Source organism: Culex quinquefasciatus, chromosome 3, assembly GCF_015732765.1.
Source record: "Culex quinquefasciatus strain JHB chromosome 3, VPISU_Cqui_1.0_pri_paternal, whole genome shotgun sequence".
Lineage (NCBI taxonomy): Eukaryota > Metazoa > Arthropoda > Insecta > Diptera > Culicidae > Culex > Culex quinquefasciatus.
This window is the reverse complement of record NC_051863.1, coordinates 59581724-59609253: the sequence shown is the minus strand read 5'-3', so window position 1 is coordinate 59609253 and position 27530 is coordinate 59581724. Positions and strand designations below refer to the sequence as shown.

General features: G+C 38.3%; 4 protein-coding genes across 5 annotated transcripts in view; 2 read left to right on the top strand and 2 right to left on the bottom strand.

Annotated features, from left to right (window-relative positions):
* Positions 1–52: 52 nt before the first annotated feature.
* Positions 53–21861, top strand: LOC6042271 (U7 snRNA-associated Sm-like protein LSm10). Its single transcript, XM_001851356.2, has 3 exons — positions 53–300; positions 361–478; positions 21641–21861. Exons 1-3 carry the CDS (start codon positions 158–160, stop codon positions 21785–21787), a joined length of 408 nt encoding a protein of 135 aa, XP_001851408.1. The 5' UTR covers positions 53–157; the 3' UTR covers positions 21788–21861.
* On the top strand, positions 727–19836 carry LOC119768910 (5'-nucleotidase domain-containing protein 1). Its single transcript, XM_038260699.1, has 4 exons — positions 727–997; positions 1061–1366; positions 4712–6391; positions 18733–19836. Exon 3 carries the CDS (start codon positions 4876–4878, stop codon positions 6376–6378), a length of 1503 nt encoding a protein of 500 aa, XP_038116627.1. The 5' UTR covers positions 727–997; positions 1061–1366; positions 4712–4875; the 3' UTR covers positions 6379–6391; positions 18733–19836.
* On the bottom strand, positions 21790–23799 carry LOC119768909. The gene is made up of 3 exons (XM_038260698.1): positions 23682–23799; positions 22604–23495; positions 21790–22547 (listed from the first exon to the last, which is right to left on the bottom strand). The coding sequence occupies exons 1-3, from the start codon at positions 23732–23734 to the stop codon at positions 21897–21899; spliced, it is 1596 nt and encodes a 531-aa protein (XP_038116626.1). The 5' UTR covers positions 23735–23799; the 3' UTR covers positions 21790–21896.
* A 478-nt stretch (positions 23800–24277) lies between these two features.
* The window catches only part of LOC6042270 (prostaglandin E2 receptor EP4 subtype), a 31224-nt gene continuing 27971 nt past the window's right edge, over positions 24278–27530 (bottom strand). The window contains exons 4-6 of one of the 2 annotated variants that reach the window (XM_038264777.1): positions 25601–25875; positions 24997–25160; positions 24278–24740 (exon numbers count right to left, since the gene is read on the bottom strand). In XM_038264777.1, coding sequence (XP_038120705.1) covers positions 24662–24740; positions 24997–25160; positions 25601–25875 — 518 coding nt within the window. In that variant the 3' untranslated portion in view covers positions 24278–24661. Of the gene's footprint in view, positions 25161–25600; positions 25876–27530 lie in introns of both variants that reach the window. The other variant, XM_001851355.2, reaches the window with a different exon arrangement.

Here is a 27530-nt window from a genome sequence, read left to right as displayed (position 1 = left end):
CGTGAAACACGTGAAACACGCGATCCACATAATCCACAAACAAGACACTTTCAAAAAAGAAAAGGCGCAAACCAAAATAAACAAATTTCGTGCTAACAAGTTTTGATATACTTTATTTAAGTTTTCTAGTGAACATTCTAATAGTTTTGGTCTCAAAATGAGTCGCATGACTGACAAGAAGGAGCGGTACAACTCGTTCAACGATTTGACCGCCCTGACGCAGTGCCTGGTGAATCGAAACATTCTGATCGATCTGCGGAACGAAACTTCGGTCGCCGGCAAAATCACCAACGTCGATGGGTAACATAATTTTGTTTCGAATGTTTGAGCTTTATAACATGTTTGATTCTTTTGATTTAGGTTTATGAACATTTCCATGGAAAATGTAGTTTACATCGACGAGCTGGGCAAACAGTTTAGGATGGACGAGTTTATGATCTACCCGAGGTACATTCGGTACATTCACATTCCGGATGAGGTAAGTTAAATACACCGATAGATTCATTTTCCATTGCCAAGATATAAACCAGCACTGACATTGTGCTATTTACAAAGTTAATGTAGCTAAATTAAATAATTAAATTCGAGTTTATCATTATATTAAAAACGCGATTTGTTAATACAGTGATGATTTAACAAATTCTGTTCCAATGTGCCAAGATGTTAAGGTGCAAACAAAACATTCCATCAGTCAAAGTGACATTTCTCGCTGTCATCGGGCAGTTGTTGTTATCGTTGTTTTGCTCTCATAAAAGGTCGATTTTCTGTATGTTCGTCACTCGTATAGTCGTTCGTCGCGCAAATGAGTATTAGAAACGTCCTTGAAATTTTCCTCAAACAACAAACATTGCCCAAGAGCACAAATCACACACAATTAAAAGTGGGACATGAATGAAGAGTGTCACGACTGTCAGTTAGTACCAAGATCGTCTCACACTGGTGCTGGACAAAGTATTAGATTTTGTTACTCTCAGTTGGAGTCTTGTGATGAAAACAGGTGTGTTATCAAACAGCGCCCGAACAAATTGAGATTGTATTAATGGATAGTGATTGTATTTAGCTCGAAAGAAGGATTAATCAGGGTCAATGGCAGACAGAAAACCGAAAAGTGATAAACACGTACGCAAAACAGTGAAAAATTAGTGGAATTTCGGTGCTTTGTGTGTGACCTTTGTCGGAGAGAAACAAGGCCCTACACGATAAAGAGAGAATGAAAAAGTGTGATTAGTAAAGTTGAGAGAATCAGAACCAGTGAAAAAAGGTTTATCGTCAGAGCATACAATACATCGAAGAACGACGTTACGTAAACCTTTGGTGTCATCTGCTCTGTTCGAGAGGAGCTGTGTTTGGGAAGTCGCATAAAACAGTGAGTATTGAAAGTTTTAAAGACCAGTCAAAGAAATTAATTGAATATTAATATTGTCAGAATTATTTTTTTATTTTAATGGTGAATGTGCAATTTTTTATTTTTGAAATTTTTAAGAAATTTAGTCTGAAATAATTTTAAATTTGCTCTAAAATATTGTTAAATTAAATGTTAAAAATGAAGTTTAGATCCAAAACACAATTTTCGAAAATGATCTTGTTTAGATTGAAGTGTAGATTATCACCAATTAACAGCATTGAGCTGATTCTAAATTTAAAGATTGAAAAAATAACAAATTTAATGAAAACATAAATTTTACGACTGTTTAAAAAATATCCCGGGATTCAAAAAATATTTTCCCGTTTCCCGGGAAATTCAAAACTCGGAAAAATTGGACTATACGGTAATAATTTGATTTCAATACTTCTCGGTTTTAATTTGATTTCAATACTTCTAAATTAAGGGGTTACATACATGTAGAAAATCACAAAATTTCATATTACAGAAAATGGGTCTCCTACGAAAGGCCAAATCTCAAAGGCCGAATCCCGGAAAGCCGAAATTCAAAAGGTCGAATTACTCGAAAAGCAGAATTCTCGTAAGGCCGAATCCCAAAAGGCCGAATCTCAAAATTATTTTTACAGACCATAGTTAAGCCATTGCAAATATTTTTCAAAGTTTATGTCGCCCCCCCCTTCAGAGTTGGCCTGAATAATCAGGGGGCACAAAAAATATTTTTTCGAAAAACTTCAAAATTTTAATGAAAATTAAAGTTTAATCAACTGAAAACCAGTTAAAATGCATTTTCCCGCGTTTGTAATCATATTCAGCATGTTTGAACTCCTTTGATAACATTTTAAATTTTCATGAAATACCAATGTACAGTCCCACGAAAAGTTTTTTTTTTGCGAAAACAAAAATCCGTCAATACCTTGATATTTTTAAAACTAATGATTGGTAAGCAACTGTACGCCTGTAAAATGCATTTTAAAACATTTTTTTCATCCGAATGTTGAAACCTAGGCTTGTAATTAAAATTTTTATATTTTTATATTTTTTTTTTATTTCGCTTAAAATTACAAAAAAGAACACAGTTTGTTAGTTTATTGAATCTGTGAACATCATAATCAATGAAAATCGTGAAAATATGAACAAAATTCTGAATGCCATAATTGGGTACTAAAGCCCTATGTAAATTTTTATGTACAACGGTAAAAAACAACATTAAAAACCGTTTCTGATCACTTTTTTTCATTTTAATGCAATTTCTTTTTTAACTAGACAACATTTTTTCGATGAATCAACTTTGTTCCCCTTGGAACGAGCTGTCAAGTAGGAGCTTTTCTGTCAAGAAGCACCGCGAGGTTATTTTTTCAAAATTGATTTAAAAATCCATTTTAAACTCTTTGTGGTCGTACAAAGGGTCATTGTACTCTGAAAAATAAGCTGAGATAAGTTGAGCTATTGTGGCACAAAGCTTTCATAGCATGCTAAGGAAAATTTGATGCTTTTGCAGGGAAAACCGTTGATTTCGTAGACATAGGATGTTTTGCCGATGCGCCAGCTCTAGGTACAACGAATCCATATGCTCTCCTCGGGAAAAGTTTTCTCCAGACCATTCCCCTTAGGCCTGACCATACCAGAAGTTGATGCTTGATTTTCCCAGACCTGTAGGACGTAATATCCCATATTTATATCCCAAGTAAACTTTAACCCTGATGCGCGAAGCCAATTTACAACCAAATGCGCTGAAATTTGACATGAGAGCCCCTATGGACATGCCCTACAAAGGGAACCATACTAAAACATGATGGGAGAACTTTTTGAAAACCGTTTCCACCCTAATATACATCAGGGGTGCCCAATCTTTTGGCCCTGCGGGCCAGATCTGATTTTTCGAATGGAGTGGTGGGCCGGAACTAATGTTTGACAAAAGTTGAAAAAGAAGACAACATTTTGTCCATAGGGACCATCCATAAACCACGTGGACACTTTAGGGGGTATGGCGATTGTCCATGCTCCATACAAAAAGATTTTTTTGTATGGACAATTGTCCACGAGGGGGTTCGAGATTACCAAAAAAGTGTCCACGTGGTTTATGAATGGTCCCATAATATAATTTTGAAAAGGTTCTTTTAAAGTAAACAAATCAATAAACTATTATTGCAAATAAGATTCTTGGTTTTAGGAAAAAAATATCTGTAAAAAATGTGTTTTATCATCATTGATTATAAAAAAATATCAAAAAATCATTTGTCGTTGCAAACTTTTCAAAAGCTTAATTTCTCCAACACAACAATATATTTCAAAAATCAATGAGGCATGATAAAATTTATTAAAACTAAATTTGGATTAAAATCACCTTACAAAAAAAAAATTTACGTTGTTGTTCAAATTTAAAACAAAATACTTCAAAATGGTTTTAAAAATGTTTAAAAATGTATATTGAATAGTTTAAAATTCGTTACTTCTCAAATTTCAGTAAACTATTGAAATTTATGAAAAAAAAAGTTCTGTTCCCTGATTTCTTGACACATTTTGATATGTTTTTGTTCATAAATGAAATAAATATTTGCAATGATCTTTCTTTTCAGTATGAATTATTTGCTTTTTAACAGTTGTTCTCAAAAATTTCAATATTTTTTGCTTACGCATTTATTAAAAAAATAAATTTGAATCATGTTCTTCAAAACAGAAAAGCATCAATTTGTAGTAAAGAGAGTAAAAACTGAAAGAAGTTTAAATTTAGTGTCTTTTTATAATTTTTTGACAAAAAATCTATATTTCAACCAATTGGATAATTTAGTTTCCTGTGCCATTTTTCAGTTTAATGTTTAATTTAAAAATGATAAGAATTAATTTCAATTATAAAGAATGTTAGATTTTGAAAAACAAAAGACAAATTCAAATAAATGTTGGAACAGCAACATTTTATTGCAAAAGCAAAAAAAAAACAAATAGAATGTTTCTTATTTAATTTTAGTTAAAACAGTTTTTTTATTTATACACTCATTTTATTAGTTGAATATTTCATGAACAGCCTTGAGTTGAGGGCCGGTCATAGAACTATTTTGAAAAGCCGTCGCGGGCCGTATAAAATGGCTTTACGGGCCGGATCCGGCTTGCGGGCCGGACGATGGGCAGGGCTGATATACATCAACAAAGGCAGTTGCCTACAACTTTATATAACACTTTTTAACACTGTGAAATGAGTTCCTACTAACTTTAAGATTTTTTTGTTGGGTTTAGAACTTTAAGATAGAAAGACTATGCATAAACCGAATCTTCTTATAATAATTAATGTATATTCAAATCACTAACCGCTTATCCTCACTCTTTCTACAGCCCCTGTATCACCACCACGTTCCCTTCAATTCGGCGCGCGCGAGCTGAGAGAAAACTTCGCCTCAAAACGAGAGCATTTCCGCGAGTGTTGACGTGCTACCGCGTGGTGCTCTCTCCCCCCCCTCATCGCTGTATTTGTGCGCCGCGCGACGATCCACACCGCGATGCGACCTCCAACGTTAACGTTCCTTCTAGCTGGCGCCGCAACGACCACCTCCTCTTCAGTATTGTTACGACTAGGGCTTAGAGCGGCAGCAGCAGCAGGATCAGCAGTTCCGCGGCGACAGTTTCAGCAGCAGCAACAGGCTCAGTTGGGTGGAGTGAGGTGTTATTCGCGGTATTCGGCCAACAGAATCATGACCGGGGCGGACACGTTTCGTTTCGCGGACTACGACTGCGTGGGGTTCGATCTGGACAATACGCTGCTGAGGTATCGGGTTGGGAATGTGATTGAGTTGGAGTACGGGATCATGTCGCGGTTTTTGGTGGAGCAGCGCGGGTACTCGGGGAAGTATCTGCTGGAACCGCCGGATGTGGACTTTTTGCAGAAGGGGCTGATTATTGACTTTCAGCGTGGGAACATTTTGAAGTTGGGCCCGGATGGGACGATCCACCAGGCGACGCACGGGACGAAGAGGATGGCCGAGGCGGAGGTGATTGCGTATTACGGGGACGAGAAGAAGTGGGAGGTGACGACGGAGTACTGTGAGAACATGCTGGTGGCTTGGAATGGGCCGTTGTCGGAGAAGATCCGAACGGTGTTGGATTATTTTGATATTTGTTCGACGTTGATATTTGGCCGGATCATTGATACGTTGGACGAGGCTGCCCACGAGCGGATAGGGAACTACAACGTGTGGCCGGACATTCTGGACGCGTTGGTGTTCATGTACTCGCGCGAGCATTTCGGCCAGAACATTGGCGGGTACTTCGAAGCGTTGAAGCAGAACCCGGACAAGTATCTGCAGCGAAGTTCGCCAAAGCTGATTTCCTTCCTGAGGGAACTCAAAAAGACCAAAACCACGTTCCTCGTAACCGGATCTCACGTAGACTTTGCAAACTTCACCGCGTCATACGCGCTCGGCCAGGACTGGCCCGAACTGTTCGACGTGGTCGTCGGCTACGCCAAAAAGCCCGGCTTCTTCACCGGTGCCAAACCCTTCATCGCGATGGAAGGCTCCACCGAGACCGACCCGCTCACCCCCTCCCAACTCGAGCGCAACCACGTCTACTCGCAAGGCAACTGGCGCGACTTGACCGTACTCCTCCAGCGCCTCTCCCACAAGGAATCCCCCAGCTACCTCTACATCGGCGATAACCTCATCCAGGACATGTACACCCCGTCCAAGTTCACCAAAGCGGACACGATCGCCATCGTCGAGGAGATGGCCGCGGAAGGAATGCGCGACCACCCAACCCCGACCCACCCGGACGCCCGCTACCTCCAGTCCCGCTTCTGGGGCTCGTACTTCCAGGCCGGCACGAACCCCCTCCTCGAGGAGCCCTCGCTCTGGGCGGACCTCATCAAGCGGTACGCGCGCATTTGCGTGCCCAGCATGGAGGTCGTCGCGGATTACCCGCTCGACCACAGCTACAACAGCTTCACCGAGAGTGTGGCCTGCGCCGACGGGTACTACCCGGCGGAACCGATGACTCTGGCCAACTGAGGCCCTACCGCAGGTGAGTGTGTGTGGGTGACCTTTGCGTGACCGATACTGGTTTTATTCGAGTTAAAAATGTTGTTTAAAATTTTCGGCATCCGCTCTTGCTGACGGTGTCGTCGGTTGTTTGCGCTGACTCATCGGTTGTTGATGAGTGTGAGATTGTTTTGAAAACTGAAAAGTGAAACACGCGTTTCAAAGCGGTTGCGTGCTTTTGAAATACCGTCTAGCTATGCTGCGGCGTGGCGGAAAAGTGGCAAGAAGTGTGTTATTAAAATTGGTTTGGTTTCAAAGCAGAAGGTTCATAATTATAGTTTAATAGAAATTTGAAACAATTTCAATTTTCAAATCACCCGTTGCGAATTGTGTGGGAATGTCACCACTCTTGCTGATAAACATCGCGATAACTATTTATTGGTTCTCTTGGTCGTCGCGCATTGTCTTTCTTTACATACTCTGATAAGAGGGGTCGTACTGTCGTGAACGAGCAATTTAGGGTGGTCCAAATCCGGGCTTTTTCGGGGCTACCCCCTGAAATTAAAGATAGACCCATCACTAGTCTAAATACCAAATTTGAGCTCATTCTGACCACGAGAACCCCTCCCCTAATCGCTTGAAGTTTGTACCCATGGGAAAAATCGTCAAAATCTATGGAAAAACCCAACTGTTTCAATTATTTACATGTGGAAGGCGCAAAAGTTGTCCAATTCATTCATTAAATTTAGAACAACTTTCCCTAAGAGGATAAATTGATAACTCCTTTATTTGACGTTCTAGCCAAATTGTGTCTTGGGAAGAGTTGTTGTACTTGATAAGGGCTATCTTTTGAAGTTATTGACATACAGGGTGATGACCTTCCAGGGTGTCAACCAAAAACTAACTTTGTTGGATAACGTTGTAGGGCTTTGGTGTCTTCGGCAAAGTTGTAGAGGAGAAAATTTCATGGAAGTTTGTCGAAAGCGCCAAATTTGTAGCTCTTAATCTACTCGAGATATACGCCATTTTTGCAAAAATGGTCCAAAAAAGCGCTTTTTTGGTGATAACTTAAAATGTTAGCATTTTAGCGGCCTACTATGTTCTGAAGAGTTGTTTATGACATAAAATTACAGATCTTTGCCCAAGACAGCAAAATGTTTTGAGCCTTTATTGAGGAGTTATAACAATTTTTAAGTGATTTTGAGCCTATTTTCAAGTTGCTATGTTTTCAAAATGGCGCTTTTTGGCGCAAAACCGAACAATGCACCTTAAAGTACACACTTTCAACTACATTTACTGAAAATATCTCCATGTCTATCGATGTCTATTTTTAGATATGGGTCATTCCACCCGAAGCGGAACAGCACTTGAAAATTACCATCTCCGATTCTGCTCAAATTTGGCAGAGCTGTTGAGACTATCAAAACATGCAAAAATCCCGAATTTCATCCAAATCGGACCACCCCCTCCATTTTTGTACCCTCCCAAAAAATCGACTTTTTGGCGATTTTTGAGCAAAACCCCTATCTTCAAACGACGATAACTCAGGAACCGCACTCAATTTTGAAGGACGTAGAATCCATTTCCGTGGTCAAAATTTAGATTAAAATATGTTTTCTACCTGTATTGCGCAATTGAAAACTTTAAATGGCCGTATCTCAAAACAGCCCTATTTATTTTTTAAATTTGACCTCACCATCGTATTCCCCGGCCAATTTTACATAAGAATCACTTATCGACTGAAAGGAATATGTTGTGTTCCAGAGATATCGAATTTTAAAGTTTTGAGTATTTGAGATTACCTAAATTAGCTACACTCGCCGCATCTGCTAGAAGCACTTGGGCGCGTTGATCAATAATTACTACCTGGTGTTCTGTATGATGAATTATTTTTATTTTTTTATACGATTTTGAGATAATTAATCCCTTGAACAATCTTTTTTTTGTTTAAAATTATTTATTGGGTAATTTTAAATGCATTGTTTTTGCTGATCTCAGTGTCTTTGAACCATATTAAGTAAATTTTGAACTTTAAATATTTATTTGCAAATGCTACAGCGTTTTTACAATATAGGGGAAATATACCCATTTTAATCACACTAAGCCGTTCGACCAATTCTCATCACTTTTGCCGTTTCTGCTATTAAATCAACATTTTCAGATGTTTCAACAATGGAGAGTTGCTTGCTCACTTTTATTTGAGCTATTTATTACTTTGGAACAGTCAAAAACACTTTATATAAGCTGTAATTCATGATCAAAGTACTGATAGGCCGATAATAGAAATAGGCTGAGAAAGGGTATAGTTCCCCTAATTTTATCATTTTCATATCATTAGGAAAAATATGAAAATAATATAATTTCATATTTTTCCTAATTCCTAATTTCTTCTTTTATTTAAAGCAAGAATAAATGTAGAGCTGGCTGTAGTAGATGAAATAATTCTCATGGGTTGCCATGTGCGGTAGCGAAATAGTGCCATTCAGCAAAAACTTCAAAATCTGCCATACGGTTTGAAAGATTGATCATATAAAACCGATTTTTTATATTGTGAGCCAGTTTCATCTGAATAATTGATAATTTTTTTTCAATTCTGATACATTTAATTTCAAAAACAAAAACATATTTTTCTGATACATGTGGACACAGCTGCATCGTCTTCCAAGATTTCGAAATGATTGACAAACAAAAATAATCAAAAACAAGAACCCAACACAACTGAATTTGATCTTAATCAGATCATAAATCAAATTAATCTTTGTGATTTTCTCACATTTTTCAGTTTTATACTTTGGCGTCATCCATAAAGTATGTCACGTATGTCTAGGGGGCAGGGTAGGTAAACCATCACCATCGCACTATCATTGATGCATATTTCGGTGCGTTCCTCGTCTCTTGAAACTTCTCTTCTCTTTCGCAGCCGAGTGATGGTCGGCTTGCTATCGCGAATATCGAAAGCCCATCACATCGACGAGAAATACCCTATCGCTGGCTCGGATGGAACTATCGTTCCAACCGGAGAGACACGCACACGAAATTGCTGTATACATACACTGGAGCTCACGCACACAAATGAACTCATTTCTACAGGGCTTACGGGCGAGAGAATTTCACGATTGCTCTTTCTCTTGCTTTTTGAGCGAGGGGACTGGCTGTGTGAGAGATTTTTTTCCGTCTTACGCATCGGTATGTTCATTGCTCGCTATTTCATCGGCGTCGTTTTCGCTTCGCTCTCTTGATGCAGTTTTGGGAGAACGCCGAAAATTTGATGATTTGAGCGAGGGACGATATCTAAAAGCCCTCGGCCATCGGCGAGGAAATGAGAAAATACCAACCCTGCTAGGGGGGGAGGGAGGGTCTGAGCAAGTGTGACATTGAGTGTTTTAAGTATAGGAAAAGTGTGAAAAAATGGGGGGAGGGGGGTAAATTTTGGCTAATTTTAGCGTGACGTACTTTATGGATGAAGCCTTTCTTTTTTTCCAGAAATTCTCCTCCTTAATTATGCTTCACGAGAGTTTTATTCATGTTAATTCATAATTTTTAACACGATAATGTATCGTACACTTTTTCTTAAGAAGTGTTACTTACAAGATCAATTGCAATTTCCTGCTAGCTCTGTGTGAATTCCATTCTGCCCTGTATTGCGTGTCATTCTTGCTCTGTCCTGTGGGCTAGCACATAAATGCTTTCTGTCGATAAGTGATTCTTATGTAAAATTGGCCGGGGAATACGATGGTGAGGTCAAATTTAAAAAATAAGAAATCAAATTTAAAAAAAGGTAGAAAACATATTTTAATCTAAATTTTGATCACGGAAATGGATTCTACGTCCAATTTCCTTCAAAATTGAGTCTAAGACCGACCCTCTATGATTTGCGGTTCCTGAGTTATCGTCGTTTGAAGATAGGGGTTTTGCTCAAAAATCGCCAAAAAGTCGATTTTTTGGGAGGGTACAAAAATGGAGGGGGTGGTCCGATTTGGATGAAATTCGGGATTTTTGCATGTTTTGATAGTCTCAACAGCTCTGCCAAATTTGAGCAGAATCGGAGATGGTAATTTTCAAATTTGCATTTTTTCTTGCACACTTCAGGTGGAATGACCCATATCTCAATTTGAATTTGTCTGTTTTTAATCAATTTATTTATCATTTTTATGCAGAATCTTATTAAAAACGTGGTAATAATCGGTAAATTGAAGGGTAAATTGATCGATTTTTATGGAAAATACATTGTTTATGCTTAAAATTTTGACACTCATTTTAAAATTATGAATAAAAACATGTTTAGTCCAAGAATAATGTATGTTAAAATTATGAATTATTGTATTTAAAATTGAGTATTTCCTTTTATATTTGGTCACTTTAGAAAGATTGTCGTATTTTTTCATTGACATAGTATTTTCCATAAAAATCGATCTATTTACCCTTCAATTTACCGATTATTACCATGCAGAGGCGACTCGTCCACCTGTTCAACCTGTTCATTGAACAGGTAGCCGATTTCAAGCGGATAATTTTTTTTTATTTAATTACCGCGGTGCTTTTTCAACCAGCAACATACAATTACTATTTTTGTTTGAATATACGTTAACAAAATCGACGCCCTATGTTCAGCAGCGCTGCAAAAAAGCATTGGCCCGCCACCCTTTACTCTTTACCTCTCTTTACATCCCACCAATACTAAAGCGAGTCAGCCTGGCGGGCCACGCGCAAATGCTCGTCGCGTTCACACCGACCCTCTGAACGTCGGGGAAAAAATCTCCATACGGAAAAAATTCAACACATGTAAAGAGCTTCCTATTCATACGCAGCGGCATTATCGATGTGTTGGTAAATCTGGTTCAATCTGAGAGCGTGAACTGACAGCATTTTTGGGAGAGAGCGAAATGCCACCCCCAGGCCCCAGCTGACTTAGCTCGCTCAGCTCTGCTGGGAGCTGCTTGCAAAAGGTAAACAAGCCAGCGCGTTGACAGCACGTTGAGAGCATGAATAAATGAGAGAGGGCGAGAGCACCACAGATATTGCTCTATATTTGGCGCACTTTTAGGCATCAGGCTGTTTTGCGCAGACTGGTGATCGAGCTGGTGATGGCTTGTTTTAAAACTGAAATGTTCAACTGCGCGCGTTGAACCTCTTCGATCTTCTTGGTTACTAGTGGATTCTTGCTCTACTGGAAAGTGATGTAATGTTAAGTTTAGATAGTGTGATTGATAAATTGAATTGAAACAATTGAAACAAAAAAGTACTGTGTTTTTTCCAGACTCGGGACACATGAGAAGAACTATGACAGTAGATTCAACCATGATCGTTATTTTATTTTCAGGATGGTTGTATTTAAAGCGGATGCAGTCCTAAAAAGTTTAAGAGTTGATGCCATTAAATGCTCCAAAAACGACTGTGTTTATTCAGACTGTTGGTCCGGTTCACTCTAGTTGAATATATTATTATCATATATTGTAGCATGAATTTGTCCTGAAAACTTTTTTTTTCACTGATGCTAAAAACAAATATTTTAATTATCTCGGATTCATGTCAATATAGTTTTGTTTTTAACATCAGAAGCCCTTCTTTTTATTCAGAAATTGAATTCCAAAACCATGAGGACATAAGCGATACGACCTGGTTCTAAAAAGTATAAAGTAAAATGTCAATTTAATTTTTAACCAAGTTAGCTCAATATTTGTTGGGCCTAAAAAAGCCCAACAAACAGTTTTCCTTTGTGAAGGATGTGGTATTTTTTCTGAACGTCATGATGAATAGTTTTGAAATTTTGTACAATATTCAATAACTTCCCTTGAATTTTGATAAGGATAGCAGAGCAATTGCTCTATTTTTCTTCATTCACCACGCTAATGATTAAGTCTAAAAAATACATTTTAACGGGATAAAAAGTCTTAATCATACGTGTAATCAATTATTTGCATAAACAGAAAATTTTAATAGTATAAAAATAATAAAACGTAAAAATAAAAGCCATTTGGAAAGATAAAAGCTTCAAAGACATTTTTTAAAATAAAGATTCATAAATTTACTACGATCTATGAACAATATTTATTAAAAACAATATTGTAACCGGGTCGACTTCAAGCACGAAGTCAAATGATCCAAAAGAGTTGAACCAGCCTCCGGCTGAAAAACTTTATAATAAAGAATTTAAAAAAATATCATTGAACAGGTACTACATTCGGGCACGAGTCGCCTCTGTTACCATGTTTTCAAGAAGATTCCGCATAAAAATGATAAATAAATTGATTAAAAACAGACAAATTCAAATTGAGATATCTAAAAATAGACATCGATAGACATGGAGATATGTTCAGTAAATGTAGTTGAAAGTGTGTACTTTAAGGTGCATTGTTCGGTTTTGCGCCAAAAAGTACAATTTTGAAAACATAGTAACTTAAAAATAGGCTCAAAATCACTTAAAAATGATTATAACTCCTCAATAAAGGCTCAACACATTTTGCTGTCTTGGGCAAAGATATGTAATTTTATGTCATAAACAACTTTTCAGAACAAAGCAGGCCGGTAAAAAATGTAACATTTTGAGTTATCACCAAAAAAGCGCTTTTTTGGACCATTTTTGTAAAAATGGCGTATATCTCGAGTAGATTAAGAGCAACAAATTTGGCGCCTTCGACAAACTTCCATGAAATTTTCTCCTCTACAACTTTGTCGAAGACACCAAAGCCCTACAACGTCATCCAACAAAGATAGTTTTTGGTTAACACTCTGGAAGGTCATCACCCTGTATGTCAATAACTTCAAAAGATAGCCCTTATCAAGTACAACAACTCTTCCGAAGACAAGGGGCTGGAAACTCTAATATTTCTTTAAAATACTGAGTATAATAACGATATTCCAGTATACTTGTTAGTATACTAACCGAAAAGCAATAAACTGTTAGTATATTAAGATACTCTCAGTATATTGGTAAGTATACTGGCGATATGCAAAGGAAATAATAAGTATACTAACATATATTTTGATATACTGGTTGACTTAATAATTATAGCTCTAAGAGTTTCCAACCCCTTGTTCGAAGACACCATTTGGATAGGACGTCAAATAAAGGAGTTATCAAAAATACAAAAAAAAAATCGTCTGAAGTCTTCGAGATTTGCTCTTAGTAAATATTGGCACATTTTTTGGAAAGAAGAAAATTAAAAGGAAGGCGTACCAAGAACACGATGATTTAGTCAAATCTTGGCTAAACGGTATGAGATAAAAAAATCTAATTTTCTCTCGATAATTTTATTTAGTTGCAGGCCAAGGGCGAATGATGCTGATGATACCTCTTCAGTTGACGCTCAGGCGAGGAACATCCTAGAAGGAGCGTCACTGACTACGTCCGTAGTCCTGTTAGATCATTCTTGATGAGGACAGTATAGCTCTGGTTCCTTGTCCTGTGTCCTATTTTCTTACCTCCACGTTGGCTTGGTTTCGTCATCATGATGAAAAAGTGTGACCTTGCTGGTGGGCTGTGGAAACGGCTCGTAAACCTTTGACCGCCGCGGGTCAGAATCGAGACGGCTAAAAGAAAGGGGCGCGCAAATGTGGGACAGGGAAGTAATTTGTGATTGTAGACGGTATTGCTTTGATTCGCAGTATGTTGAGTCAACTGCTGTGGATGTACTTGAGCGTCGCAGAACGGGGTTTCTCTTCTTTCCGTTTTTATCTACCATCTATATTCTGTTTATTTTGTTTCACTGATACTCTAACACGCCTTCTGTTTATTAGCGTCCACTTGTTTTCGATTTTACTTTCATGATTCTCTTATTTCTCAACGCTTTTCCTCTCTATTTACTAATTGATGCTGCTGTAACAAACTGTCTGTTTCCTTAATTTGGCAGAGATGTCAATTTTGTTTATCTTTATTTATCTGTTTGAATTATTTTTCATCTGCCCTATAAATTGCACTTAATACAATCTAAGCTTGTTTGTTACCTCTATTTATTAACTATGGTTAATTTTTTTATCTACTTCATAAATTACTCTCTTTCTTTTAATATTGATTCTTCAAATCGTATATTTCTTTCACTGTCCATTGTTTTCAATCTTCACCCTTTTCTTCAAACAAGTGAGATTCGAGCCCTTACTCAATTTTTGGAATGATCAAAGAATTAACACAAATATTACTAATAATTTACTATTGTAATTTTGATTTTTTTTTGTAAAGTGCTTAGGTTTAAAAATAGTAACAAAACACCGCGACAAAAGAAATAGCAACATATAAACACGACTCAACACTAGGAAAGATTTCAGGAGAAAACAAAACACAGTAAAATAACAACTAATTTTTGAATTCAAACTAAAAATAAACCAGTTTTTGCTTTAATGAAAGTTGATAGGCACACTATAAATGGTTAGGCGCTTATACTTACATCAAACCCTACGTAATGTACCACCCCCGGCCGAGTTAAAATGCGTAACCGGAAAAGAAGGTGTGCATGCCTGGCACGAACACTCAAAGCGTGTTCTAGCGTGCTGCTCGTACTGACTCAGAGCAAGGGTGAGATGTAGGTGTAAGGGCAGTGCGTGTTCGTCGGGAACCTTGTGCATAAGATCGGTCAAGGCCCGTTCTTACACTGAAAATTGCGAATTGCGAATTGCGAATTTTCCCAAAATATGGTCGATTTTGATGAACACTACCTTAAATGCCAATTGTTTGAAAATTGACCCAATCTCACCCCTTAGAGGGGGTGACATTGGGTCAAATGAAACTAAAATGATGCTGAAATACAAAGATATGGTAAATACAAGTCATCCAACAGCGTTTCTTGTTCGAGGGAATCGTATTGACACGCTACAATGTTTGAAGTGGAGATTTTCAAATATTTGGGTAGTTTTCGAGCAATTCTAACAATAATATTAGAAAAATGATTTTTCGAGAGGTCATTTTTGGCCAAAAACGTACCCCAACTTTAGACATCTGCCAAAATAACAGGATTTGTTCTAGGAACGAGATTTTTTCAGCGAAGTCATCTTAAGATGTCCCCTACACAACCCTTTTAACAGAATTCATTTTCATTGAGAAGAACATGAGAAATGATAAAATCCGTAAAAAATCAATTTGACCCAATCTCACCCCCCAGACCCAATGTCACCCCCACTGACGGTATCACCAAAAAAGCGCTTTTTTTGGACCATTTTTGTAAAAATGGCGTATATCTCGAGTATATTAAGAGCTACAAATTTGGCGCCTTCGACAAACTTCCATGAATTTTTTTCCTCTACAACTTTGTCCAAGACACCAAAGCCCTACAACGTCATCCAACAAAGATAGTTTTTGGTTAACACCCTGGAAGGTCATCACCCTGTATGTCAATAACTTCAAAAGATAGCCCTTATCAAGTACAACAACTCTTCCGAAGACACCATTTGGATAGGACGTCAAATAAAGGAGTTATCAATTTATTCCACTTAATTTTGCCATTCCAAACACTGTGCGATGCAAAAAAAAAACATAAATACAAAAAAAATCGTCCGAAGTCTCCGAGATTTGCTCTTAGTAAATATTGGCACATTTTTTGGAAAGAAGAAAATTAAAAGGAAGGCGTACCAAGAACACGATGATTTAGTCAAATCTTGACTAAACGGTATGAGAAAAAAAAAAAAACTAATTTTCTCTCGATAATTTTATTTAGTTGCAGGCCAAGGGCGAATGATGCTGATGATACCTCTTCAGTTGACGCTCAGGCGAGGAACATCCTAGAAGGAGCGTCACTGACTACGTCTGTAGTCCTGTTAGATCATTCTTGATCAGGACAGTATAGCTCTGGTTCCTTGTCCTGTGTCCTATTTTCTTACCTCCACGTTGGCTTGGTTTCGTCTAGGGCGTCCAATTTTCCCGGGTTTTGAATTTCCCGGGAAACGGGAAAAATATTTTCGAAATCCCGGGAATTCCCGGGATCCCGGGAAATTTTTAAAACAGTATTAAAATCTATGTTTTCATTATATTTGCATGTTTTTCAAGCTTAAATTCATAGAATTAGCTCAATACTATTCATTGGTGGTAATCTACACTTCAACCTAAAAAAGGATAGCAGTTTTTAGATAGCTTGAAAGATTATTTTTGTTCTTTGTTGAGCTTTGGTTTGTTATTTTGTATCTTATCCAATCTGATTCAAATTTAATAAGTCTCTTATAAATACATTTTTTTACTTGTCATGACTAGAAAAGCCTCTTTTTAAATGTCTAAAATAACAAATAAAAAGACAACAAATAAAATTATAACAGTTAAATTTTGAATAAGTTTAGACATGTATATAAAAACTATTAATCAAGTTGTCTTAAAGTCATTACCGCCAACTAGGGGAAAATCGGGACTACAGTCTAATTAGGTACAGGAGATTTTAGAGCAGTTCATTTGGAGATCGGTGTACTAATTGTTTTGCTCTGTTCCTGTTTTAACCGAAATCAATCAAAATAATTGAAACATTATGCAAAAACAATGACTAAAACAGCTGTCTTAATTCGATACATTTGTCTTGAGTTGCCAAAAATGTTTCATGAAAAATAATTTAAAATGATATTATTTTTTAAATTTAAAATCATAATTATAACTAGTCTTTCCAAAAATATATAAAATTTGATAAAAAATATTTAGATCGCTAGGCAATTTACGGATCGGTATTTTGTTTTACAAGTTTGCTTCATAAGTCAAATTAATGCTGATAACTTGTTTGGATAGGTCCTATAAACATATGAAAACGTAAAAGCTTGTAGGACCTTTAAAAAACCCTGGATATATGCTTAATATATATTTTTTTATCGTTGTTCATCTATTTCAACAACAAAACCTAAATTTCCAGAGAATTTTTTTATATTTTTCCCAATTTCGGGAATTCCCGGGACAAAATACAAAAAATCCCGGGATTCGGGAATTCCCGGTTTTGGAAAAATCCCGGGAATTCCCGGGATGGACGCACTAGTTTCGTCATCATGATGAAAAAGTGTGACCTTGCTGGTGGGCTGTGGAAACGGCTCGTAAACCTTTGACCGCCGCGGGTCAGAATCGAGACGGCTAAAAGAAAGGGGCGCGCAAATGTGGGACAGGGAAGTAATTTGTGATTGTAGACGGTATTGCTTTGATTCGCAGTATGTTGAGTCAACTGCTGTGGATGTACTTGAGCGTCGCAGAACGGGGTTTCTCTTCTTTCCGTTTTTATCTACCATCTATATTCTGTTTATTTTGTTTCACTGATACTCTAACACGCCTTCTGTTTATTAGCGTCCACTTGTTTTCGATTTTACTTTCATGATTCTCTTATTTCTCAACGCTTTTCCTCTCTATTTACTAATTGATGCTGCTGTAACAAACTGTCTGTTTCCTTAATTTGGCAGAGATGTCAATTTTGTTTATCTTTATTTATCTGTTTGAATTATTTTTCATCTGCCCTATAAATTGCACTTAATACAATCTAAGCTTGTTTGTTACCTCTATTTATTAACTATGGTTAATTTTTTTATCTACTTCATAAATTACTCTCTTTCTTTTAATATTGATTCTTCAAATCGTATATTTCTTTCACTGTCCATTGTTTTCAATCTTCACCCTTTTCTTCAAACAAGTGAGATTCGAGCCCTTACTCAATTTTTGGAATGATCAAAGAATTAACACAAATATTACTAATAATTTACTATTGTAATTTTGATTTTTTTTTGTAAAGTGCTTAGGTTTAAAAATAGTAACAAAACACCGCGACAAAAGAAATAGCAACATATAAACACGACTCAACACTAGGAAAGATTTCAGGAGAAAACAAAACACAGTAAAATAACAACTAATTTTTGAATTCAAACTAAAAATAAAACAGTGTTTGCTTTAATAAAAGTTGATAGGCACACTTTAAATGGTTAGGCGCTTATACTTACATCAAACCCTACGTAATGTACCACCCCCGGCCGAGTTAAAATGCGTAACCGGAAAAGAAGGGGTGCATGCCTGGCACGAACACTCAAAGCGTGTTCTAGCGTGTTGCTCGTACTGACTCAGAGCAAGGGTGAGATGTAGGTGTAAGGGCAGTGCGTGTTCGTCTGGAACCTGGTGCATAAGATCGGTCAAGGCCTGTTCTTACACTGAAAATTGCGAATTGCGAAACTGATAGTCATGATTGATATTATTTTATTGACCCTCTTATTGCATGCTTGCCTCTAAGACATAGCAAGCCAATGAGTAAAGTAATTTTTCTCACACTATAACTGGATTAAAACAATGATTTGAATGACTTTTAATGTTTGGATTAATCTGTTCTGACAGGCTACAAATCTTAATTTAATGAGTAATATTTTGAATGAAGAAGACGGACAAGAATAAAACCAGTGTGTCAAACAAACACGATTCCCATCAAACGCTTATTTTATCACATTACATTCCCGTTTCAGCTGCGCCAACCCGAGTGGAATAAACCCAACACAGGCAGCGTCATCGGGAGCATTCAGCACAAATCACATCACATCACAATCAGAACAACCAGACGCTGTAGAATCGAACACAGGAGCTTGAATCCGAGGGAGCGCCCAGGTCATGTCGAGTGACCGCCCCTGACACAGAAAGTAACAGAAAAGCTGTTTAAAGTAATTACATTTTGCGCTCCCCCTCCCAAAAAAGAGAAACAAATTCCACCACCGTCGGTCATAGTTGCAAATATTGCACGAAATTGCCGCCCCACGGGCAGAGCCGCTGACCGCGTAAATAATTCAATAAATCAACTCGAGAGCACTCGACTCTCGATCTAGGGAGGGATTGTGCAGCGACAATGATGTTATCTGATTTCCTCCCCCTTCTACAATCAGATGGCTGAAGGTAGAGACGTGACACGTTGCAGCCAGCCACTCGAGGGTTAACGCTCGTGTTACTCGCGGTTTCAAGCGGCAAATATTTGAACAGAACCCACGCTGCTCCGCGTGTTGACGAACTACTAATTCGATCGTTTTTTTTTGCATCGTGACAATAAGTACATCATTCAGAATTATCACTTTCTTTCGATTGCATGCAGCAATAGCAACTAGGTTAAGACAGCCCTAAAGTCACCCCACATGTAATCGTACTCTTTTTAATCGAAATAATTACGGCTCTTAAAGAGCCAGAAACTACAAAGATACGCTAAGAATTTATAAATAGTTTAAGGCAAAACAAGATCAGAAAATACAATTGTAGGTTACAATTTTCCAATTGGTACTATTAGAAGCTTGACCGTTAAAACAATAATCTCAGTAGCAGAATTGTTGCCTATCTTTCTCACTTAGATTCAATTTAGCAGAAAACGTTGTCAGTCAGTGTTATAATCAGCAAGCAGCTCCGAAATAGTCAGAAGGCACAGATTGTGTACAACACCCCAACTACCCATATGAGAAAGCTAGACTCTGTTTAAATTATTGCAATTGTTGTGTTTCAATGTTGTTAGGTTGAAATTGTGTAATGAAATAAAAAAAAAAAACTAAATGTACGCGCAATTTTATCACACCAGCTTGCCGTTTTGTCGAATATATTGTATGTGTTTTTTTTTTGTTTTTCATGGTGAAAGAAAGTCCTGACCAGTGTTGTAAATATAAAAAAAACTATCATCTGATGATTCTTGCACCAAAATATCAGAGCGAATATTGTGAGTTCTCTTCTCTTATTTTGTGCCAGCAAGAGCATTCTCTATACAGTATGTAAAAAAAGTATTTACACCCCTTGGGCCCTATGCACATTCTGTGATGAGACATGTAAACAATTTAAAGTTTGACAAAAACCTAGTACTACGTTTTGTTCAGAAACTCATGCCGAACATTTTGCTACAAAAAGCTCACGAAAAGATGATTTCTATAAAAAGTTATATTACATATATACTATTACAGAAATCGAAAAAGGTGCAAAAAAAAATTTGTACACTTTTCGTAAAATTACCATAAATAAAGTTATTTGTTGACAAATCACCAAAAATCCAGTCTCCCAACTCCAAAAGACATCCTTGACTGATAAAAAAATAATTTGGATTGAATATAAAGTTTACTAATCGCTTAGTATAAAAGTTTATATAACTCTGAAAATTTTATATAAAACTTATCTAAACTTAATTTTGTAAACTTTCAATTTAACTAAATGTCAATATATTACCATAGAATTGCTAAATAAACATTTTGGAGTGGGTATAACACCGTTTGGGGGTCTTTGTGTCGCTAGAATAGATTTTTCGTTGGAATTTCATACCAACCCGGAATTACCCCAACCTGGTCGCAGTACCTAAAAGGACCTAATAAAAATAAGTTATGAATAAAAAAAAAACCCGGAATTACGTAGTCGGAAAATCCGCCAGCATCTGAACCGGTCCACGATTCAAATGTCAACCTATGTGGCATCTGAAAGGGCATAAAGTATCCGATCTTTTGATACCCAGACATCTAGGTTTTCTATAAAACCCACGTTTTTAAATACCTGAGCAAAAAGTAAGTTTGATCCACGACAACAAAAGTTACGAAAGTCCATACATTTTTGGCAGGTTGCTAAAACGAAACCATAACAACGTTTTTTCTCTTCAAAAAGAGTCATAAACAAAGGTTTTGCGTGAGACACAGCGATTATTAAAATATTAGCGACGAATTATGCCAATCTCGATTTCAACCCTCTACTTGAGATTTGTTGACTTCGAAAACCGACTTTCGACTTTTTTTATTCCTGACAAAATAAATAATAGCACAATTACAATACTTGCCACTTCTTAGAATCATTGTGCAAACAGTAAATTGGTTCCGCTTTGACAGCTCTAAATTGAGGCCGCTTTGTGAACGACTATACTGCACACAGGTGAGCCTTATTTGTCCACTTTATGTTTTGATCGTGTTATCGGTGTTCAACTGAATAATATTGATTTTTTTTATACGGATTTGTGATTTTCCTTGTTTCATCATTCCCTTGCCTTTTACTTGACGTGAACTGTCACTTGAGCAAAAGGGATAGACTGCTTGTTTACAATCGCAGATTCGCCCTATTGAATTGTTACTACGGAAGGTTGGAATGACTTTAAAAAAACTTTGAGCTTCCCGCGGTCCGGACGTTGTTCAGCCCTGACTTAATCCGTCGTTTTTGATGTTATTTGACGTTTTTTATAAGACCCTTGCCTTAGAATAGATCTGGGGGAAATACGAGAAATATGAGATCGTTCAAAAATTACGTCCATGAGGTTGAATGGTTTAGTGTGACAAAATGGGTATATTTCCCCTAAATCCATTGTAATGCAGATAAAAATTATTCATTTTTTTTTATTTTATCCACTAAAAAATTAAACAATGTTTAACTTTCTTTTCACAGCTCGAAATCAAACCAGTCCTGGAGCAACACTTTGCCAACCTATCCGGAGCGCGCAAACAGCAACAGAAACCGGTACGAAGAACCTACAAAATGAAACGAGCCCAGCAGAACCAGCTGGAAACATTGGCGGAAAATTATCTACCTTAAGCTGGTTTAGATCATCAATGCACTTTATTTTCGTTAAAATATACAATTTTTAAGACTGTTGCGGTGTACTTCTATATCACAGTTTCTTAAGATTAGTTCCTTAATTAGGTCATGGAGGAATTTTACAGGTCGAAATCGGTACCAGAGGCGGAGGTTCCGTCCGACTGTAGCTTATTTGGACCGCTCGTTCAGTCCGCTGTACCGCAACCTTGGGAAAGAACGCCAACGGAGGTGGATCGTTCGCTGGAATGCCGATAGGAGGTGTTTGTTGCACCTGTTGAACCAGCTCAACCGTAGAAGGCACCTTCGTTTTGCTACCGGACATAGCAGGTACTCCCGGAATCGATTCCATGATCAGCGAGTCATTGATGCAATGACTGCAGAGTTGCAGGAACTGCAGCGGATTCCTCAGATGGACAGCGGTTTTGATCCACTGCTGAGTGGCGTTGCTGATGACAGTTACTTGTACTTGTTGCAGTTTTTTCAGCTGTTTTGCGGGCTGCTCGGTGTTCAGGGGTCGTTTGTTGCGTTTGGAAAGCTTCACGAAATGTTTGGTGGCCAGTTGGGTAAGGCTTTCCAGCAATTGCCAGATTGTGTTACTTTGAGCGATGTCCTGATTACTTAGCTCTTTGAGAAAGGTCTTTGCCGAACCGGAAGTGCTCTGCATTTGACCAAACATGGACAGCTTCTTGGCGCCAACGGTTCCAATCCAGGATTGCTCCACAAAGTCGCACAGGTGGCAGAATTTTTCCGTAAAAATCTACAACAGAGTTGAGAATATAATTGCAATTAAAAACAAAGAAACAGCTATCATACCTGCTTGTCCTGCATCCACTTCTTTAGAGCTTCCAATCCGGGGGTGATGTAGTTGGCCGGAAGCAGCGGTAGAACCAGCAGCATCCGCAACGCACTGCACGAGTGTCCTTTGGTGGTTTCCCGACCCAAGCCTAGTTGGCGCATTCGCCTCAACACCGCTTCCGTGTAGTGATACCAGTAAATCTTAACGGTTGCCTCTGAAAAAGACGTTTCCAGAGCGTTTTGAACCAAACAGTCGGCATCGGTCAGGATGAGTGCGTGTTCTACCAAAGAACCAAGCCGTTCTCGAATGTACGAGAAGATTGCAACCAACCCAGCGAAGGTCTTGTTAGTCATGATCGCGTAAAACACAGGAACGCAGCTGTTCCTATGACCCGCAACACCAACAACTAGATGATACCGATTCAAACTGCTACAATCCACGTAAATTTCGTCCATCTTTCCCACCGCTTCCACGGTTCTGCTATGCCAGAGCACAACACAGGTTGCGTCCTGCACCTCCAAACTGCTCTGATAGAACGCTTCCCGGCTGGACCCGCTGTGTATCCTGAACAATTCTGAACTCTCCAAAAACTCCCTCAGCTCCGCAATGCTCGTCGGTTCCTGAGGATGCTGCTTCCGGCGAGCCTTCCGCATGCAGGACTCGGCCTGCGAGAACGTGTACAGCAGCGAAGCATCCGAATGTCGATTGGTGGCCTCCTCCAGATAGATCACGTGCAGATCCGTTCGTTCCGAGGCGGCTCGCTGCGTTAGCACCTTCCGGAAGTGGTCCACGATGACGCGATCCGCTTCCGGAGGGTGATTGTGGACGGTGGTGTTCCGGATGACACCGTCCTCGTCCATAACGCACCGCCCCGGGCAGTTTGTTTTGTAGCGACAGCACCGGTAGTACCTAAGGATTTTAGAAAATCCGTTTTGTGAGATCCGGTCCAGCAGTTGCTGCTCAACTTCCGGTAGGATCTCTATTTATAAGTAGTAGAATGCTTCTTTCTCGCCATCGGTTCTTTCCCCGTGTGGGTAGTGTAAATTGATGATGCTGTAGTTGAAGAAACGGCCTTCAATCGCTCCATAAACTTACCCTGAGGTGCCTTTCTTGTAGGCAAGCCAGTATTTGTAGCCATTAGCGTACATTTTCAGAAAACTACTCCCGATAACATGCTAGGAGTTGTTGTTGTTATGTGCTGTCACAACACAACTCACAAACACAGTTCGACGTGTTTCACTTCCTTTGTTTGTTATTTTCTTTGTGGATCTTGTTTAGTGCAGGGGTGTGCGTAAGATACACGCTTGTCAAAAATTACTTATTTCTGAGTTATTTAAACTTTTTCGATTCGAGTTCATTTAAATTTAACCAACCGTACACGCAGAAAAATAAGGCATATTTGAATCAACAAAACGTTTTGTTGATTTGAAAATCATAATTTTTGTTGAATCAACGCTAAACGTCAAAGCAGCTTTTTCAAAACAACAAAAGTCTTATGTGGAATTGAGAAAATCAAGGTTTGTTTCAACGCAAAATCGGCGTTGATTATATTCAACAAAAATTTTGTTGATTCAAACCTCGTACAGGCTGATTCTACAAAACATTTTTCTGCGTGTATAATAAAACATGTATTTGTAAGTTTTCTCGTGATCCTAGGTATTTTGATTAAATATTAAAATAAAACAACCAGCTCCTGAGTAATAATATATTCCTCTTTATTTCGGTAACATTTGATATTTGTGTGTTGTTCGACAACGTTTGATCACATTCAAACATAATGGTTTAACCTTACGTATTCGTAAAATTTGAACTTGCTTCAAGACCAAAAGGGTGTGATATTTGCGCTCGTTCCTAAAATTTGTATTTGTAGTTTTTTTTTGTTTCATGGTTGTTGTGATAGTGTAGAGCGTATATCAGTACATTACACCTCTCTTTCTTTTTTCTTCATGTGTAAGTGTCGGTGAGAGTGGAGACGCTTGGTGGTTCAGTTTGCTTTGTGTTGTAAATTTGACCTTTTTTCTCAATTTAAAAAGTTTTTCTTTCGTTCTCGGCCTCTCTGATCTTTTTTTCTTCGCTCAATCCTCCGTGTCCGTCGTGGTCACCGTGTCCCGGCCTTTCTCCTTCGACGGGGCTTTTCGCGCTGGCCACGCCAACCTGGGAGGAAGGGAGACAACAGATGTATTGAAACTAGCGTACTTTACGTGGCGTTTACGTGTTTGTGTGTGGGTGGGTTTGTAGTGAGATCGAGTATTGTTGGTTCTGATGATTCGTGTGTTGATGAGGTTAGTTGTTTTTGGCTAGTGTTATAGTTGGGGTTTTGTTTCAGGGCAGAGGTGACGAGTTGGTCGTCTTCTGGATCGGTGCCATGGCCGTCTCCACGATGTTGAATTGATTCCGACTGAACACGTACCGGATCATGGTCCGCAGGTCACTTCGGCCACTCTGCCTCAGCAGTACGTAGATGTACGGGTCGAGCATGAAGTGCAGCAGAATCAGAATGTCCGACAGGCGGAAGAACCAGTTGAACCGGGCCTTCACCTCGGGACGCAGTTGTTGGGTCAGGATGATGCAGACCTGCGGCGAGTTGAGGATGAGAGAGATGATATTAGGACAAATTATTTTTCTTGAATGCAAAAGGGAAAAGGAAAAATGTATCACACACATAATTTGGCAACGAGAAAAAATCTGATTTCCGTTACATGGGGTGGTTACTCACTATAGAGTTATCTAAGCCCGATCTCACGCACACTAGCGCACCATTTGTTTTGCTGGCGGGTACAAAATTTAACCTCAATCTTTTTCGTGTACGTACACGCAATACATGCGCACGTAGATAACTCTATATTACAGTACAATTTGACAGGATTACAACTCGACTAGGGGCGTGCCGTAATTAGTCTCGAGAGATTAATTCAATGATGATGGGTATCATCCATTGCCCAGAAACCAGTGTTCAGAGCGAAAAGGGAAGGTCCAATTCGTTCCGGCAACAAGCCCCTTTAGAGAATACTCACCATCTGGGGCAGCCAGCAGGCCAAAAAGCTGATGCTGAGAAAGGTCATCAGTTTGGCGAAGCGAATTTCCTCCGTGGTCGGTTCGCCAACCATGCGGAAGATGGACGAGTCGGCGAAGCTGGCCGATTTCTGCGACGAGCTGCGAATCATTGACCGGTCCAGCATCGGTGTCGGCTGGATCGAGCGGAACTGGCGCCGCATTTTGTGGTGGGACCGGTACAGCACCTTCCGGACGCTCAGGTTGCAGATCACGATGCCGGTGCACAGGATGATGCCTACAAAAAAATCTTCTATTACAATTGTGGTTTATGCAACGAGATGCTAAATGGAACAGTGGAACATTTGTACCCCGCTTTAGTTTGACGTCCGTGTATTTGGTCAAGACAAAAATTTAAACAGTCTCGAAAAGTTTTACTTCGTCGGGACGATAACGATAGAAGAAATTAATCCTATTTTCAGGATATGATCAGATTTGGGAAAATGTTTAATGACCACCGGAGATGTTCCCGTCCAATTCGAGTACCATCATTGTCATGATTTTTCGTTCAAAGATATAAATTTTGCGTCGTTTTCAATATTTTGACAAAATTCCTTTAAAAAGTTGTTTAGAATAGTGCCCTACACATGCTGATTCCTTTTGGTAACGATTATCTCATTCCTTGCAAAGTTATGGAAATCATCATTAATCAATGATTGCCAACTAGGACGTCAATGATTGTACCACAAAATTATATAAATTTTAAAACATATTTGATTTAGAGCAAAAATTCCTTCAGGGGCATCAAGAAGGCAACAGCCGGCACATGCTGATTCATTTTGTTGCAGAAATTCGTTAAATTGAATACAGATTCAATACAGAGAATTTTAGAGTGATGATCAATTTTCTTCGAAAATGATCAACGGCTTAACCTTAAGTTAGTTTTGAACGGTTGATTGCCTATTTAGCATACCAAATGCATTTTCTCAATATATCATCACCACCATTTTTACCGCCATTGGGGTCATTTAAATTCGACAATCAAAATCAGACATCGCAAAAATATCCTGGTTCGATTAGCCAAAGATTCAATTCTAGATTTCTTTTTTCAAAACAACCAATGCGCCATGGGTTTCCTATGCACATAGGACCTTTTGAAACAGTATGCAAGAATTATCCCAAGTGAATTTTGGCCAAGGCCTTCGGATAATCGAGTCTGGACTGTATGTTGAACTGTAGAAGTTAACACTTACGTCAAATGTGAAGTTTATAAATCTTTCAAAGTTTATAAATGTTGTTTTTAAGAAGCCTTAAACTATGTAGAATTCTTGCAAAACATCCATTTAGTCATTAAATTTAGAATGAGGAGAATGTGTCAGGTTCGCAACCATTTCCACAAAATGACGTATTTTTTAATAAATCGTTTTTTTATAGTTTTCAAACAAAGCGTCTTTTTGTAAGGATTTTCACTACTTCACATTTTTAAATGTTAAATAAGAGTACTAAAGTTTTTTCAAAATAATACAATTTTCAGTATCGAATACTGAAATTTTCACAAAATACCAATTTATTTTGAAAAAAAAAATCCTTTTAATTAGTTTTTTGTCAGCTACATGCGAAATCGAGGGAGAGAAGGAGGAGGTTGCTAATAAAATCGAACTTCCAAGCTATTTATTTTTCAAAATGCTTCAACATCATTTCAGTTGTGCTATTGTCACAAATTTGCAAAATATCAATGAATTTATAACAAATTATTTTTCCCCGTAGCGAAACAAGATTCAAGTCTCTTTCCAATCTGTAAGGGACCATCCATAAACCACCGCGGGGGGGGTATGGCGATTGTTCACGAGGGGGAGGGGTGGAGATTTCCAAAAAAGTGCTCACGTGGTTTATGGTTGGTCCCTAATCTCAAAATAAACAAAAATGTTAAATGGATTAAAAAGCCTTGATTTC